The following is a 16,145-nucleotide window of genomic DNA, read 5'->3' as shown; positions in this document are numbered from 1 at the left end:
ATCAGATCACCCCTAAACCTGCACTTTTCCAGGCTAAATAGCCCCATAGCTCTCTGCCTGTCATAGTAAGGTCCGTTTTCCTGACCTCTGATCATGCGTGTGGCTCTTCTCTGGACTCTCTCAAGCTTCTCCACATCCTTTTTGAATTGTGGGGCCCAAAACTGGATGCAGTACTGCAGCTGCGGCCTCACCAAGGCCGAGTACAAGGGGAGAATGACATCCTGGGATTTGCTTGAGAAGCATCTGTGGTTGCAAGCCAGCGTTTTGGTTGCTTTATTAGCCACAGCATTGCATTGCAGGCTCATGTTCATCTTGTGGTCAATGATGACCCCCAAGTCTCTTTCTTCTGTAGCGCTAGCCGGTGTAGCACTGCCGAGTCTATAAGGATGCTGCAGGTTTTTCCTCCCCAGGTGGAGAATCTTGCATTTTTCAGTGTTAAACACCATCAGGTTCTTGTCCACCCATTTCTTGAGCCTGTCAAGATCCACCTGGATCACCCTCCTTTCCTCAGGTGTGGATGCTTTGCCCCAAAGTTTGGTGTCATCCGGTGAACTTGGCCAGTCCACTTCTGACTCCAATATCCACATCATTAATGAAGATGTTGAACAATATGGGTCCAAGGACAGAGCCTTGAGGGACCCCACTGGTCACTGGGCATCATAAAAATTGACTTCCTTCAATTACCACCCTCTGGGTCCAAACACGGAGCCAATTTCCCAGCCAGCAGATCATGGTGGACCCAAGGCCACAGCTGGCCAGTTTCGCCAAGAGGTTATCATGGGATACCAGATCGAAGGCTTTTTTGAAATCTCTTCTCCCTTGTCCAGGTGATAGGTCACCTGGTTGTAAAAGGAAATGAGACTTATACAAATTATCTAAACTTTTCATATGTTGATTGGCTCAGAACTTAAAATGCCATGAGGTGAGAACATCAGAGGAGCTACAAACAGCTCAGTACATACAATGAATGTATTATAATTTTTTTCATGGTTTGGACATATTCACCAATTGTGCAGAATTATTTTAAATATGGCCATTGTTTATATGCTGTAATAAACATAGTCAATAGGATGCATTAAAACAAGATGGAAAATGGTACGATAAATATCATACCAATGTTTTATCCAATGTTTATTTGTCACATTAAGAAAGTATAGAATTAGCTTTTAATTGACCGAATCCTGAAATCCTTATTCATCTCAGGATCCAGGTGTATGTAAATTTTGCATATATGGAAGGAGACGGTCTGATATCTCTGTGCATCATTTCCCCTTCTTGATCCCATACAGAAAGTCCATCTGGCAGATATATATGTGGGGGGCACTATAGGAAGAACCAGATATTAATAAAATGAAGATATATGTATTCCCCCATGGAGGAACTATTTAAGAATACAGAACTAGACACAGAGGCTTCCTTTTGCTTAGAATGGGCTGTTGACTGAAAAAGGACTATCTTAAAAAGAAGGAAGTCAGCACAGTCATAGGCTTTTGTGCAATGGTATTTAGTATTTTAGGAGGTAGTTAATGGGACGAATTCAACTGGAATTGAAACTAGTGGAAGATTTCTGTAAAAGGGAGGTAAAAGAGGTAAGGATAATGAAGGGTGAAGAGCAGTAGAAAGTTGTAAAGCAAGGTGAGAACAGCAGAAAAATCAGGAGGTGTGGTAGCCCAGAGGATGCAAATGAACAATATGATTGGAAGCTAGGAGTGAAAAATAATTGAAAAAGAGCAAATGGTGATGAGAAAAAATGCATGTATAGAAAGAAAAAATACAGCAGTGTCTGATTAATAATCATATTAAGAACACACTAGCCCAAAGTTGGCAACTAAATGAGAAGGTTAGTGAAAAGAAATGGAGAGGCTGAAAAAATGGATGGATCATGGGTAATTAAACCATACTTGCCTAGCAGAAACGATCAGATTATGATAATGAGGAGAAAAAGAGCCAGGCATTAAAACTGTAGAAGAAGTAAAATGGAGAGCTATCCTCTCTCAGGGGTCAGCTTTAGAGAAGATGAACCAATATAGAACAGACTGGATTTTGAAGGAGATGGGGTAGAAAAAGAAGTATGAACTGGGAATTGCAAGGGGGAAATAAAGAAGAGGAGCTTATTGGTGACATTGGGCTTTGGGGTTATGTTAGAGGAGTAAGAATAGTTATCATCAGAGATTATGATAAAATTCAGAAGAGGCAATGATGATGGTTAGAATTTATGGTAGGTTTTGCCTGTTACTCACGCCTGTAAAATTGCATGTATTATTTAATGTGAAAAGAGGAAATATTGCTTCTGTTAGAATATTCAGAAAGGCTGTGTTAATCAAAATATATGATTTTGTTCTTCCTTTCCAGGGACATTCTATGCAATTAGAGCAGTCCATTTGAAACAAATACTCCATTTTTTATTGTTTTAGAGTTTATATTTTACTTAAACAGCATCAGCACAGATGTATAAAAGGCAAAATAACTCCCTAGTATAAACTGTTATTTAGGAAAAAAAAATGGGAAAAATCAATCTAAAACCCCTCTCATACGAACTCCCTAGAACTGTCATATACAAACTTTTTCAGATGTCTAGATAAGAAAGTTTGCTTTGTGTGATCACCCTATATTTGAAACTTATGCCCTAGCAGATTAAGCAGGGATATGAGTTCAGAGTTGAGGACTTCTTTTGGGAAAAAGCACTGCCCTCCATTTGCTTTGTTTTAATGCAGATGATTAAAAGCTAATTTCAACTGATATACTATTGCATAGGACAGAGGCATACCTCAATTAGCATAGTGATGTCTAGATGCATGACAGACAAATGGGTAATCTAGTGTTCTCTTTCATATTATTTTTGTGTGATATTTTTTGACACCATTGTTTGCCACAACTTTAGATAAAATGCTTAGGATGTCAGTTCTCTTGGGCACATAGAGAGCCTGATTGCAATAGTTAAATCTATTCACATCAATGAAAGTGGAAAGACTAACTTTTTGAGAGCCATTACCGTGTTTACTCAAATGCAAGATGAGGGTCCCCCCTCCCTGCCCCCACCAAAATGGCACGGGGCAAAAGTCCCTTGTCTTATAATTGCATACAATAGACTCTCATGAAATATATTGTCTATCATTATATTGCTGCCAAAAGCAATACATGCTCAGCAATGGAAACCAACTTTGAAGTTGATTAAATACAGCCAGCACTGAACATGACTATGAAACACGTGGCCCACATTGGGCAAGCGTGGTTTTTTTTTGTGTGGTCCTTAAAAAAGTGGGCAGGTGTTCCCTCCGCAGGGAACTGGCACTGGGCCTGGAGGTACTGCAATACCAGGCCAGCACTGGGTGGGCCAGAGCCAGCCCTGACACCCTCCCATTGGTGCCAAAAATGCTTGATCTAGTCAAAATGCCAAGATGCTGATGGGAACCTGCCATAAGGATAGGTTAGTACCAACCATCTGAATAGGACATATGCTATTGCCCATTAAGTGCAATCCCCTTTACTGCCAACTTTTTTTCAAGTCATAGTGAGACAAAACATTGCTGTTTCTGTCACCTCCTCTCTCAGCCTGGCACATATGATTATATGAAGCCAGCCCAGGTTGTGCTGCGCCTCATCTGCATATACATTTTTGGAGCACCTCAGGACTTGTGACAAGAACACCTGGTTCCAGTCATAACTGGGGGTCTAATTAGGGCATGGATCCTTTGTGGGGACTATACACACATACTGAGCAGTACTGAGCTGTGGGGTCACCGTGGAGGGTGAGGCCACACTAATCATATGTGCCAGGCTGAGAGACGGTGCAATGGAGGGATTCGGGGTGAATTGTATGCAGTATTGTGGCTTACTGTGGGTTGAAATGTTTTTGACTCTGATGGGGCCCAGCCCAGTGAACTATGAAGTAAATCATGACCCTTTTGGCTTTTGACTAATAGTTTCATAGTAGCTAGGGTCAGGAGGGACCTGAACAGATCATCTAGCCTGACCCCCTGCCACAGGCAGGAATGAATGCTGGGTTCACAAGACCCCAGACAGGTGATCGTCCAACCTCCTCTTGTATTTGCCTGAGGTAGGGATGAGGACCACTTCCCTGGGAAGTTGGTTCCAGATTTTGGCCACCCTAACTGTAAAATATTGCCTTCTGATCTCCAACCTAAACCTATTCCCCATCAGCTTATTACCATTGTTCCTTGTCGCGCCAGGTGGTGCTGGGGAGAGAAGGGCTCTGCCAAATTGCTGTTGATCTCCCCTAATGAGTTTGTAGGCAGCCACCAGGTCCCTCCTCAGCCTCCTCTTGCTAGGCTGAACAGGTTCAGGTCCCTCAGTCTCTCATAGATTCATAGATGCTAGGGTCGGAAGGGACCTCAACAGATCATCGAGTCCGACCCCCTGCATAGTCAGGAAAGAGTGCTGGGTCTAGATGACCCCAGCTAGATGCTTATCTAACCTCCTCTTGAAGACCCCCAGGGTAGGGGAGAGCACCACCTCCCTTGGGAGCCCGTTCCAGACCTTGGCCACTCGAACTGTGAAGAAGTTCCTCCTAATGTCCAATCTAAATCTGCTCTCTGCTAGCTTGTGGCCATTATTTCTTGTAACCCCCGGGGGCGCCTTGGTGAATAAATCCTCACCAATTCCCTTCTGTGCCCCCGTGATGAACTTATAGGCAGCCACAAGGTCGCCTCTCAACCTTCTCTTGCGGAGGCTGAAAAGGTCCAGTTTCTCTAGTCTCTCCTCGTAGGGCTTGGTCTGCAGGCCCTTAACCATATGAGTGGCCCTTCTCTGGAGCCTCTCCAGGTTATCTGCATCCCTCTTGAATTGTGGCACTCAGAATTGCACGCAGTACTCCAGCTGCGGTCTGACCGGCACCCGATAGAGGGGAAGTATCACCTCCTTGGACCTATTCATCATGCATCTGCTGATGCACGATAAAGTGCCATTGGCTTTTCTGATGGCTTTGTCACACTGCCGACTCATGTTCATCTTAAAGTCCACTAGGACTCCAAGATCCCTTTCCACTTCCGTGCCACCCAGCAGGTCATTCCCTAGGCTGTAGGTGTGCTGGACATTTTTCCTCCCTAGGTGCAGCACTTTGCATTTCTCCTTGTTGAACTGCATTCTGTTGTTTTCTGCCCACTTGTCTAACCTGTCCAGGTCTGCCTGCAGCTGTTCCCTGCCCTCCGGCGTGTCCACTTCTCCCCATAGCTTTGTGTCATCTGCAAACTTGGACAGAGTACATTTCACTCCCTCGTCCAAGTCACTGATGAAGACATTAAACAGTATCAGTCCAAGGACCGAGCCCTGTGGGACCCCACTGCCCACACCCTTCCAGGTCGAAGCCGACCCATCCACCACGACTCTCTGGGTGCGACCCTCCAGCCAATTCGCAACCCACCGGACTGTGTAGTCATCCAAGTCACAGCCTCTTAACTTGTTCACCAGTATGGGGTGGGATACCGTATCGAAGGCCTTCCTGAATTCTAAGTATATGACATCCACCCCTCCTCCTGTGTCCAGGCGTTTCGTAACCTGGTCATAAAAAGAGACTAGATTAGTCAGGCATGATCTGCCTGCTATGAACCCGTGCTGGTTTCCGCTCAGCATAATTTGTCCTGCCGGGCTCTCACAAATGTGAACCTTGATAATTTTTTCAAAGACTTTGCCAAGGATGGAGGTGAGACTGACTGGCCTATAGTTGCCCGGATCCTCCTTCCTCCCCTTCTTGAAAATGGGGACCACATTGGCCCTTTTCCAGTCCTCCGGGACTTGGCCCATGCGCCACGAGCGTTCAAATATTCCCGCCAGTGGCTCTGCAATGATGTCGGCCAGCGCCTTCAGCACCCTCGGATGGAGCTCATCCGGGCCTGCCGACTTAAAGGCATCCAGTTCTTCCAAGTGACTCTGCACCATCTCAGGGTCTACGCATGGAAGTCTGGCGCCTTGCTGCTGCCTTTCTACAATCCCAGTGAGATACTTGTCATGCCCCTCACTTAGGAACACTGAGGCAAATAACTCATTGAGGAGTTCAGCCTTGTCCCCCCTGTCTGTCACCAATTGTTTCTGCCCATTTAACAGGGGTCCTATTCCTCCCTGGGCCTTCCTTTTACTCCCTATATATCTAAAAAACAATTTCTTGTTGTCTTTTACTTGGGTTGCCATCCTCAGCTCCATGGTAGCTTTGGCCCGTCTAACTGCCTCCCTACAAGCATGAGCAGAGGAGGTATATTCGTCTTTTGGTGGTCTTTCCCTGTTTCCACTTTTTATGTGCTCCCCTTTTGGCCCTTAGGCTGCCCTGGATTTCTGCGGTCAGCCAGGGAAGCCTCCTGGCCCCTTTCCCTCTTTTACCCCACACGGGGATCGTCTCACTTTGTGCCTGAAGGATCATTTCCTTAAGGCACAGCCACCCTTCTTGGGCTCCCATCACTTCAAAACTCCTACTCTGCAGTGCGTCCTTGACTAATCACCTGAGTTCATTTAAATCAGCTTTCCTAAAGTCTAGCACTTTCACCCTACTAGTTACCTTACCCACTTGACGTCTTACGGTGAATTCTATTATTAGGTGATCACTGTCCCCCAGATGGCTACCAATTTGTAGGTCCCCTACCATGTCATCCCCCATTGCCAGTACCAGATCCAGTATGGCATTCCCCCTAGTGGGACCATGTACCTCCTGTGTCAGGTGGAGGTCCTGTATACAGGTTAGAAACCTGCGTGAGCGGTGGGACTTTGCTGTCTGTGTCTCCCAGCAGATGTCTGGGTAGTTTAGGTCCCCCATGACTACCGCCTCTTTAGCTTTTATGGTCTCTGAGAGCTGCCTCAGGAGCCCCGAATCTAGTTCTTCCCCTTGGTGTGGGGGTCTGTAGCAGACCCCTACCACCAAATCCCTTTCTCCTTGCCCCCTTGTAGCCTAACCCACAATCCTTCTACTTCCTCATCCTTGGATTCTGCCTTGATTAGGGTTGGCGTATATTGCTCATTGACAAAGAGCGCAACCCCTCCCCCCTTTTTCTCCACCCTGTCCTTTCTGTAAAATCTATAACCCTCAATATGTACTGCCCAGTCGTGGGACGAATCCCACCAGGTTTCTGTTAGCCCTACTAAGTTGTAGGTGTTTTGTGCAAGCAGGAGTGCTAGTTCATCCTGATTGTTTCCCATGCTCCTAGCATTAGTATATAGGCACTTGAGCCCTGCGACAGGTGCCTTTGCTGCCCCCCCCGCTCCGAGTCCCAAGGGGCCCCTTATTTCTTACCTTCTCATTTCTTACCTGTGCCGTAGTGCTGGCCGCTCTCCTTGTAGGGCCTGTCCTTCTGCCCGCTTACCAAGTGGGTGGCCCTCCTCTGAACCCTCTCTAGGCTGGCCACATCCGTCTTGAAGTGTAGCACCCAGTACTAGACGGAGTATTCCAACTGCGGCCTGACCAAAGTCGCATAGAGGGGGATTATCACCTCTCTGGACTGGCTTGAGATGCACTTTTAGATGCATGACAAGGTATGGCTGGCCTTGCTGGCTGCGGTCTGGCATTGGTGGCTCAATAATGACTCCAAGATCCCTTTCCGCCTCTGTGCTTTCAAGAGGGGATCTCCCCAGCCTGTATGTGCGCTGTGGATTTCTTCTCCCAAGGTGCAGCACCCTGCATTTGTCTACGTTGAACTCCAGCCTATTCTCATCTGCCCACTTTTGTAGTCTGTCTAAATCTATTTGCAGCCTCTCTCTTCCTTCAAGTGTGCCCACCTTGCTCCACATCTTAGTGTCATCAGCAAACTTGGACAGTGTGCTTTCCACCCCCTCGTCCAAGTCGCTGATGAGGATGTTAAACAGTGCGGGCCCGAGGACTGAGCCATGGGGTACCCCACTGCTCATATCTCGCCAGGTTGAGTACAACCCATCCACCACTATGCTCTGGGTGCGCCCCATCAGCCAATTTTTTACCCATCCAACTGTGTAGGCGTCAATGCCGCAGTTGCTTAATTTATTGATGAGGATGGGGTGATAGACAGTGTCAAAGGCCTTCATAAAGTCTAGAAAGACTACATCCACGGTGACACCATCATCCAAGGATTTAGTTACTTGGTCATAAAAGGCAATTAGGTTGGTCAGGCAGGACGTGCCTTTGATGAACCCATGCTGATTGCCCCTGAACATGATCTCTCCTGCAGGTCCCCCACAGATGTGCTCCTTGTTGATTCTCTCCAAGATCTTTCCGAGCACCAAGGTGAGGCTTACAGGCCTATAGGTGCTTGGGTCCTCATACTTGTGCATCATTTAAACTAGATATAATAGGCACCCATCAATCTTCTAGATCATGGTGTATGCACAAAAGTTCCAGCCAGGTGCCCAGTGAATCCACCTGTGGCCAAACTATTGAGAGTGATACAGCTTGTTACAAGTTTTCAACATGTGAATTGCTTTATTTAATTTTGGCCAGGATAGATTGGGTTGGGGCATGGCTTTTTTGGCCTACCTTTTCTAAGGCCTTCCTTAAGAGAGGCAAGCAGGCCACCCCTGAATAGGGTTCCTTGGACACCTTGATAGCTGCCTCAGCTTCCTTATACCCCTTATGGAGCCCTGTGACCATCACACCAAGGCCTTCAATGTCTACCCCTAGGCAAGGGTATGGAAGAGCAGAGACTACCCTAGACCTACCACCCCCTTTATACCTTTGAGACAGAGTCCCAAGGCCAAACCAAGTCCAGATGTTCAGTTCCTCAGTGGTTGTGGCTTCTGCCAGAGAACAGCACATTAGAGCTGCCACTGACTGCCTAACACTTTAGCTAGGGTGGTGTCTCTTAGCCTTATTCCAACCAAGAATTACCCACAAGGTAGTGGGGGTTACGGTTTTGAGGCATGCTATACTCGCCTTACTTGGAAGGCTGCAACATTGTGGTATTTTGTAGGAGCTACCACACCACAAGTTTCTCATATTGCCACTAGGCCCTCTAGTCAGATTCAATTTATGATCATACCCAAGACCTTTACTAGATACAAATAGGTGCCAAAATGCTACTTAAAATTGTGTTTATGAAACACCTGTGCTAAACCTTTCAGCAATTTCAAAAAGAGATAGCATGCATCAATTCTGGAGTAACTAAGTCTATGGGTACTCTATGCAAATTGTTACAACCATATTTAATTTCAAGATTATTGTTTTAAAATTTGCTCCTCACTTCCATGTACTCAGAGAGAACAGGGTCTGACAGAAAGGGGAGGAGGAAAGAGCTGGTGGGAGAAAAAGTTGTAGGGGAGCAGAAAGCAAAGGGCTACCTGATGCTCCAGAATTATTTTTACTGCTGTAGCATTGAAACATATTCAAGATAAACCTCCAATAATTAGATTTGATACCTGAAAAATTATAACAAATTTATAAACTTTATGTAGATGCAATCTAATTATCGGGGGGGGGGGGAGGTCTTCTTATAATCAGAGTCATCTTATATTCGAGTAAATATGGTATTGTGATTCAGGAAAAGGTAATATAACCTATGTGTAAATTGTCATAGCATATTCTAAAGGATCTGTTTTATGAGTCAAGATACTTCTATAAACTGATCTATTTGTAGGATTCCTTTACCATCTTTTCAGCTTAGACTTTATTAACTGCATTTTTTTTCACATAAACATCTCAACTGTGTTTGGAATGGAATCATAATGGTTATCTTACTGCATTTCTCATTTGTATATTTTTATTCTATGATCATTTCTATTTCTTGAATTTTATAAAGCGGGAACTTTGACACATGCTGGATTTTTTGTGATCCATAGAGGCAATGTTATTCAGATTATTTAGAGGCTGTGTCTTCATGTATGTTTCCTCACCTCTTTGCAATTAGCCTTAACTGTGGATAAGTGACCATATGTCTGCAGATTCCAACTCTGTTTTTACCAAATCATGTATTTCCTACAAAAGAATAAAGACTGCTCTATTCTCCATAGGGATTTTCTACACAAAATTGATTTGGAAAAAAGACCTGGGTGGTGTATAAGTTTGGGCATTGACGTACCTGCAACGAGGTGGTCAAGTGACCTAGTTTACTGGCCTTGCCTCTGTTTAGGAGAAAGGTTCCACTGATTTTTATCCCCACTTCAAAATAGTTGACTGGCTAGCTATTCTTGCCACCCAATCTCCCTGCTTGTAACTACTGCATATTCTTCTTGAATTACCAACACTTAAGGTTGCCAACTTTTTCTAAAGCCATTCCTGGACAAGCTTCTTCTGCCATTAATTCCCTGTAGACAATAGCCCAAAGTACTCCACTGGCTGAGCCAATCTGTGACTGCTGCAGGGAGGCAGAGATGAAGGAGGGAGGATGAGGCACAAGGTATGGGCAGACCTTAATATGTTCTGCTCTTTAAAGTGACTGGTTTATTTTAGAAACTGAACTCTACCTCATGAAGTTTCAGTTGCCAGGCATTGTGAAATCCAGGTCCAACTGGACACTAGATGAAGACCCCCAATTTGCAGACTGTCTGGGTGATAATCAGATGGGTGGCAACCTTTCCTCCGTTATCTAAGCTGCTTCCATTGATAATAAATAATGGAAGCACTGTTCAAATGGTCCCTTGGACCACCTGCTTTTCCTGACTTCAGGAGGTGGTGTGGCACTTCCCTCTCTTTTCCTAGCCAAATTGTATCCCTTTTAGCCAAATGAATTTATGTAGTATATAAATTCCTGGAACATCCCAATCTTAGAATCTCCTGTATTTTTTAGGATTTGTATGTGACACTGTACTTATGCTGTTCACATGATGTGTGAACAATGTCAAGCAATAAAGTACTGCAGGGCTGAGATCCACAGAGTGCTGAGCTCCTAGATACAATGGAATATCTGTGCTATCTGAGAAAATTAAGACCTGTCCTGCTAGAAGAAATGCTTAACTAATGCTTCTTTCTTCTGTACTACCATTCAAGCATATTCCAAGCATATATGGCAAGGGCAGTTGTCCTACCATGTTGCAATGTTTGGTGCCAGTAACATGTAAAGTTTTAAATATGTCATGTTGTATGCTGCACCCAGTTCCTTTAAATAATTACTTTCCTGTAATAATTAAAGTATTTACAAGAAAAAGCTTTAGAGGATTCAGTGTTGGAGCAAGCTTAAAGAATACTCTGTATTGTTTGTTTTATTTAAAGGTGCTGTTAATAATTGGTATAAATTTTCTTCATAAAAATCTTCCATAAAAGCTCAAGTTGCATAATTACTGTATGATAAGCATTTATACTTGTCCCACTTCTGAATGAACAATACATTAAAACAAGTACTAGTTTAAGAACAAAGCAATGACTATGAAAATGAACAGAATGCCAATTGATACTGTGTAAATATAACACTTTTTTATCCCATAATTTTGAGACTAACACATTTGTATCAACAAAGATTTAATTTAATATATCAAAAGAAATTGGGATAGTTAATGCATCAGAATCCTGATCCATTATCTTTTGGGCCTTTATGGGCCTTGTTGGATCTCTTCATGGTTCAGTTTAATTTTAGAACTTTGACTTTATCTTAAAGGACTACATAGCCAAATGCAAATCTCTTTAAGTTAAGCATACTGCTGGATATGAAAAAATAACCAAAAAACATAGAGTTCAGGAGAGACAGGTGTTCATTGTGACACTTTCTAATAACACCTTTAGATAATGTAAAATGGTTGCTATCACAGATATGGGAGTGCAGCATAACTTACATGCAAAGAGTTTAATAATACAGTATTTCACTTCTTTTGTACAGTTACAACAGTCATATCTACATTTTACCAAAACAGAATACGTATATTCAATGAAAAGAAGAACTTCTATATTTACTTATGTCTATTTTTGTTTATGATATATACGTTCATGTCCATCTCTCAGGATGCATTTTTATCCTGGCACTTTAACTTTGCACTTTAACTGGAACTTTAACTTTAAATAGTACCTACCCTTTATCAAAACTTTCAGCTGTTCAGCTATATATATATGTATCTGTTATGGCCTCACACATACATATATACATGTATATATGTGTATGTATATGTATGTATGTATATGTGTGTGTGTGTGTATATATATATATATGTTTTCTTATATTCTTATTTCATGTGGCAACTAGATATGCATTTCATAATGTTAATAAGTTGCTATTCAGTAATCTATAAATATACAACAGATACGTTTCTTTCACAGAAGATTTTCAGATCCTTAGCATTTGCCAGTATATGGTAGTTTTTAATATGTCAGCCATGGATTAATCTAGCATAAAGTAAGAAATATTATTCAAAGGGTTTAGAATATCATGGTTTGCCAACAAAATTAATTCTTTGTCTTTAGCTGTATTTAGTTTATTGACTTGTGCAGCTGTGTTTTAATTTGAATCACAATTTGAATCACAATATTGATTAAAAAACTAGAGGCTAAAATAATAAATAAGATTTTGTAATGCTCAAGCTTTTATGACTGTTTTTATATAGTGCCTGCACTGAAAATGGATTATGATTAAGTGTCGAATATCTGAAAAGTTCTAAGGCTCACAGTGGATTGCAATTTGGCACTAGCTCAGGGTTTCTTTCTTTCTTGCTTGATTTCTTGCTTGCTTATTTTTTGGAGACAAGAATGAATTTATTTTACTAATGTGGGTAAATTCAGACTTTTAGTAATTTCTCCTACCTTTCCAGATGATACCCTTCCACTCTCTAATTCTCTAGTGAAGCTCTCCTCAAGATAAACTGCGTGTCTTAAATGGCAGTGAGTGGTTTCAATGTTATATTTTAATATCAGATACCAAGATTCAGCAATTGGCTTGTGTATATTTCTTCTAAATCAGATGTATGCGGTATAGAAGTACTAGAAATAAATAGCTCTACATTGAACACTATCTACTGATTGCAGTGTGTATCCATTCTGTTTCTTTATGTCTTGTGTCATGTTCTGTAGTTTGGTCTGGATAACATTGCCAATAGCACAATTGTATAGCAAAAAAGATCCTTTCCAGAGTGTGTTATGTGGATTCTAGAAAACAGACTGTTTCACTCCTTTTCCAGATAACTTTTTATTTATTTTGTGTATACAAAGGCTTGGTTCAGCTTAATTAAAAAGGCAATATTAAATACTTGGAAAGTATAGTTTCCAATGCTGATATTTAAATAATTCAGTTTTGTTGTATTTATGTTTTATTAAAGAAAGAAAAAAATTACTTGACTCCAAGTAGGTACTATTTCATAAAGCTGAATAACCAATTTCATTCACAAAATGGTAACTGCTAGTTAACCTATCTTTTACTATCCTAGTCTTTCCTTAGTCTCACTGTCTGGACTACAGTTGCAGTCAATTCTAACATTTGTTATTTCCTCAGATCTTACACTAACCCTATTTTTCTGGTTCTTTTTTTTCATCTACAGTAGTTTATCTCGTTCTTTCTCAGCCTTCCTTTTTCCTTCTGGTGTCTATTTCGTTATTTTTTCCCCCATCTACTAACTGTGCACAGAAACTTCTTTCTTAAACAACTTTTGGCCCTTTCCCTCAGTGTCAGTTTTTACCTTCTGAGTACATCCACTCACGCCCATCTCCTTTGTCTATGTCTGTCCATTACACGATGTGGTCACAGAAGAAGCGGAATCATCAAGAAGAAGAAACTCAGGTCTGTCTTTTCTATTGCTTTTCTCCGTGTTATTTTTTTATTTAATTTGTCCTGTAGATTTTATCATATCCCATCTCACATACTTTTAAATCTTGTCTTCCTCAATTTGTTTGAATGCTAAAGGATTATACATTTTAATTTTAATTTTATGTAGTCATTTTTACCAGTTGTTGTAGAATATGTAGTCCACAAAAACAATAACTGTTAAAGCACTAAGTTGAATGGCGTTATATATATAGAATACCTATCTTACTCTGCAAACTACGTAGTACGGGTTTTGTTTTTTGTTTTTTTTAAGCTCAGTGTTAATTTCCTATACCCCTTTTCTTTGTATGGTGTCCTCTAAGCTTTGAATCGACTCATGTTATCTACTGATGATGGCCTGTAATCTTAGTACATCGCAGTATTAGACAATAAATACAGAAGTCATAGAAACTAATATATTTTAACAATTCTTTTTCATATTGTAAAGAATACATAGGGATGTAATGACAAAAGAAAAAAAATTACAAAATACTGAAGGACTCCTGTTTTAAGTAGTGTTTCATACTTTCCTTTGGGCTTTGTTGCTTTTATTAATTTGGAGGTTTCATTGCTCATCTCAAGGTTTAGTCTGTAATTTTTAATTAATTTTCCATTTAATTGTTGAGACTTAAGGAGGGATCAAAACACTTTTGCTCTAATCCTTGGCATGGAATGAGTACTTGAGAAGATAGTCTGACCCTGAAAATCCAGTAATTGTTCCAGTTCTTCCTACTAGTCAAACCTCTACTGTGGCATAAAATAGTGTACCCCAAATCAAAAATGTATTCCTTAATTTATTAAAATATTCTCACCATTTGTGGGAAATTCACTATGTACACCTCTGGTATGGGTCCTCCACCCAACAATATAGAGGAATGTGATGGATACCATTTAAGCTCCTAACCAACATTATGAGTTACTGATGATGTAGTCAGAAGGGGTCTACAACAGCCCATTATGATTAAATGATAATCAAATAGTTCTCTCTGGACTGTAAGCACAGGTAATTTCTTTTGAACTAACAGTATCTTTGCCTCTATTGGTACAATCCCTTAGAGATGGTTAACATATACATCTATGAAGCCTGGGATTTGAAGTTTGCCAATCCTTCAGTCACTGATTCCTTCTGTAACAGGTATCAAAATAGCAGTCATTCAAATCAGATCACAACTGAAGTAGAGGGTGGATGGAGAAGGCAAGCTAGGAATTAGACAGATGGTATTCAAAATATATCTTTATGTAAATCATGAGTGTAAGAAATTATCTGAGCAGCAAGCTGTCTTGTGATATCTCAGGTACCCTTCCTCAAGTTAAAAATCAATCATTTATTCTATTGTAAGGCTAATATTAATTGGCATGCAATGTTCTAAGGGTATTCTGTTAGTTCTAAATTAGTATTTCTTAACCTCTTCCATGCAGGAAAAAGTATTTGAGGCCCTCCTCTTATTTCTCCGTATTTCTCCAGGAAAAGTGGTTTCCCCAGACCTAAGTTATGAACCCTTCTCACAGTTAAGAGCCTATATTCTAGAGGTTCACAAGAAATCAGACCAGAGAAAGGGTTACTGGTGCCTCAGAACAACATTGGCATATATTCACTTGCTATATGAAGTACTGAAATGTATAACTGATTTTTTAAATGTGTTATGCCTTAGCTACTTCATTTTGAAATTTCAAAGCGGAAGCAAATATTTGTACATGGTGTAGCTTTCTTGTGTTGATTTGTGTGAACAGCTATGAGAAAGGGTTTCATTTTCTATTATTTTTACCTTTTTTTGGCTTCTTATGTTGGTTTGCAATGTTTTGAGCAAACTCTTTTTTATCTCATGAGTTTGTTTAGTAAGTGTGCTAGGCATTTGGAAAAGTGGTTTCTGGGTACAAAAAAGCAGAAGGTTATTCAGAAGTGCACTTACAAAACACTAAATGGTAGTTTGCAAACATTGCTTTCAGCATGAACAGGCATGGATATGGTATAGTACATGGATTACACTTTCAAAAAGCAAGTGTCTTTCCATTGCATTAAACATTGCATAAAATGATCGAGTAAAGGGATGGGTTATAAATTTTGGTCATCCATTTACAAATATAATTAGGATTTTTTTTTCCTGTGTTACCAAATATTCAGGTGTTCCAAATGTTTAGAATTAAGGATTGACTATTGGTATTCAATTCTGTTAGAAAGTAAAGTAATGCTCTTTGAAACCAATATCAGTTTGAATATTCACCTATAAAAGATAAATCATGGATATTGAAAAATTGTATTGAGACCCAAAGTACAGTATCACCAAAATGCATCTGAATATAACCAATTTTCATAGCAAAAATTTGGACATTTTACTTTAGGAACAAGTTGTGAATTTTTGACAGATGGAAAAATCCCATATAGGTTAACAAGATTTATAGTCTTGTGGTTTAGTCCCAAGAATAAGATAAGGAAATTAAGGAACAATTTAAATGATCTTGATATAAATGACATGACCTGATGGTAAAATGGGATGGTTCTAATTACTATGCCCTTTCTTCCTT

The 16,145-nt window shown here is 40.9% G+C and overlaps 1 protein-coding gene across 7 annotated transcripts in view; it reads left to right on the top strand.

Annotated features, from left to right (window-relative positions):
- RIMS2 (regulating synaptic membrane exocytosis 2) overlaps positions 1–16,145 on the top strand; it is a 933,811-nt gene that overhangs the window by 723,427 nt on the left and 194,239 nt on the right. For 5 of the 7 annotated variants that reach the window (XM_059723822.1, XM_059723817.1, XM_059723823.1 and 2 more), the window contains one exon: positions 13,566–13,598. The exons of the other annotated variants lie outside the window; for them this stretch is intronic. In XM_059723822.1, the coding sequence (XP_059579805.1) occupies positions 13,566–13,598 (33 nt within the window). The remainder of the gene's footprint in view (positions 1–13,565; positions 13,599–16,145) is intronic. 7 annotated transcript variants of the gene reach the window in all.

This window comes from Alligator mississippiensis, chromosome 3, assembly GCF_030867095.1.
Source record: "Alligator mississippiensis isolate rAllMis1 chromosome 3, rAllMis1, whole genome shotgun sequence".
In the NCBI taxonomy this organism is placed as follows: Eukaryota; Metazoa; Chordata; order Crocodylia; family Alligatoridae; genus Alligator; species Alligator mississippiensis.
This window is presented reverse-complemented; position numbering and strand designations above follow the sequence as displayed.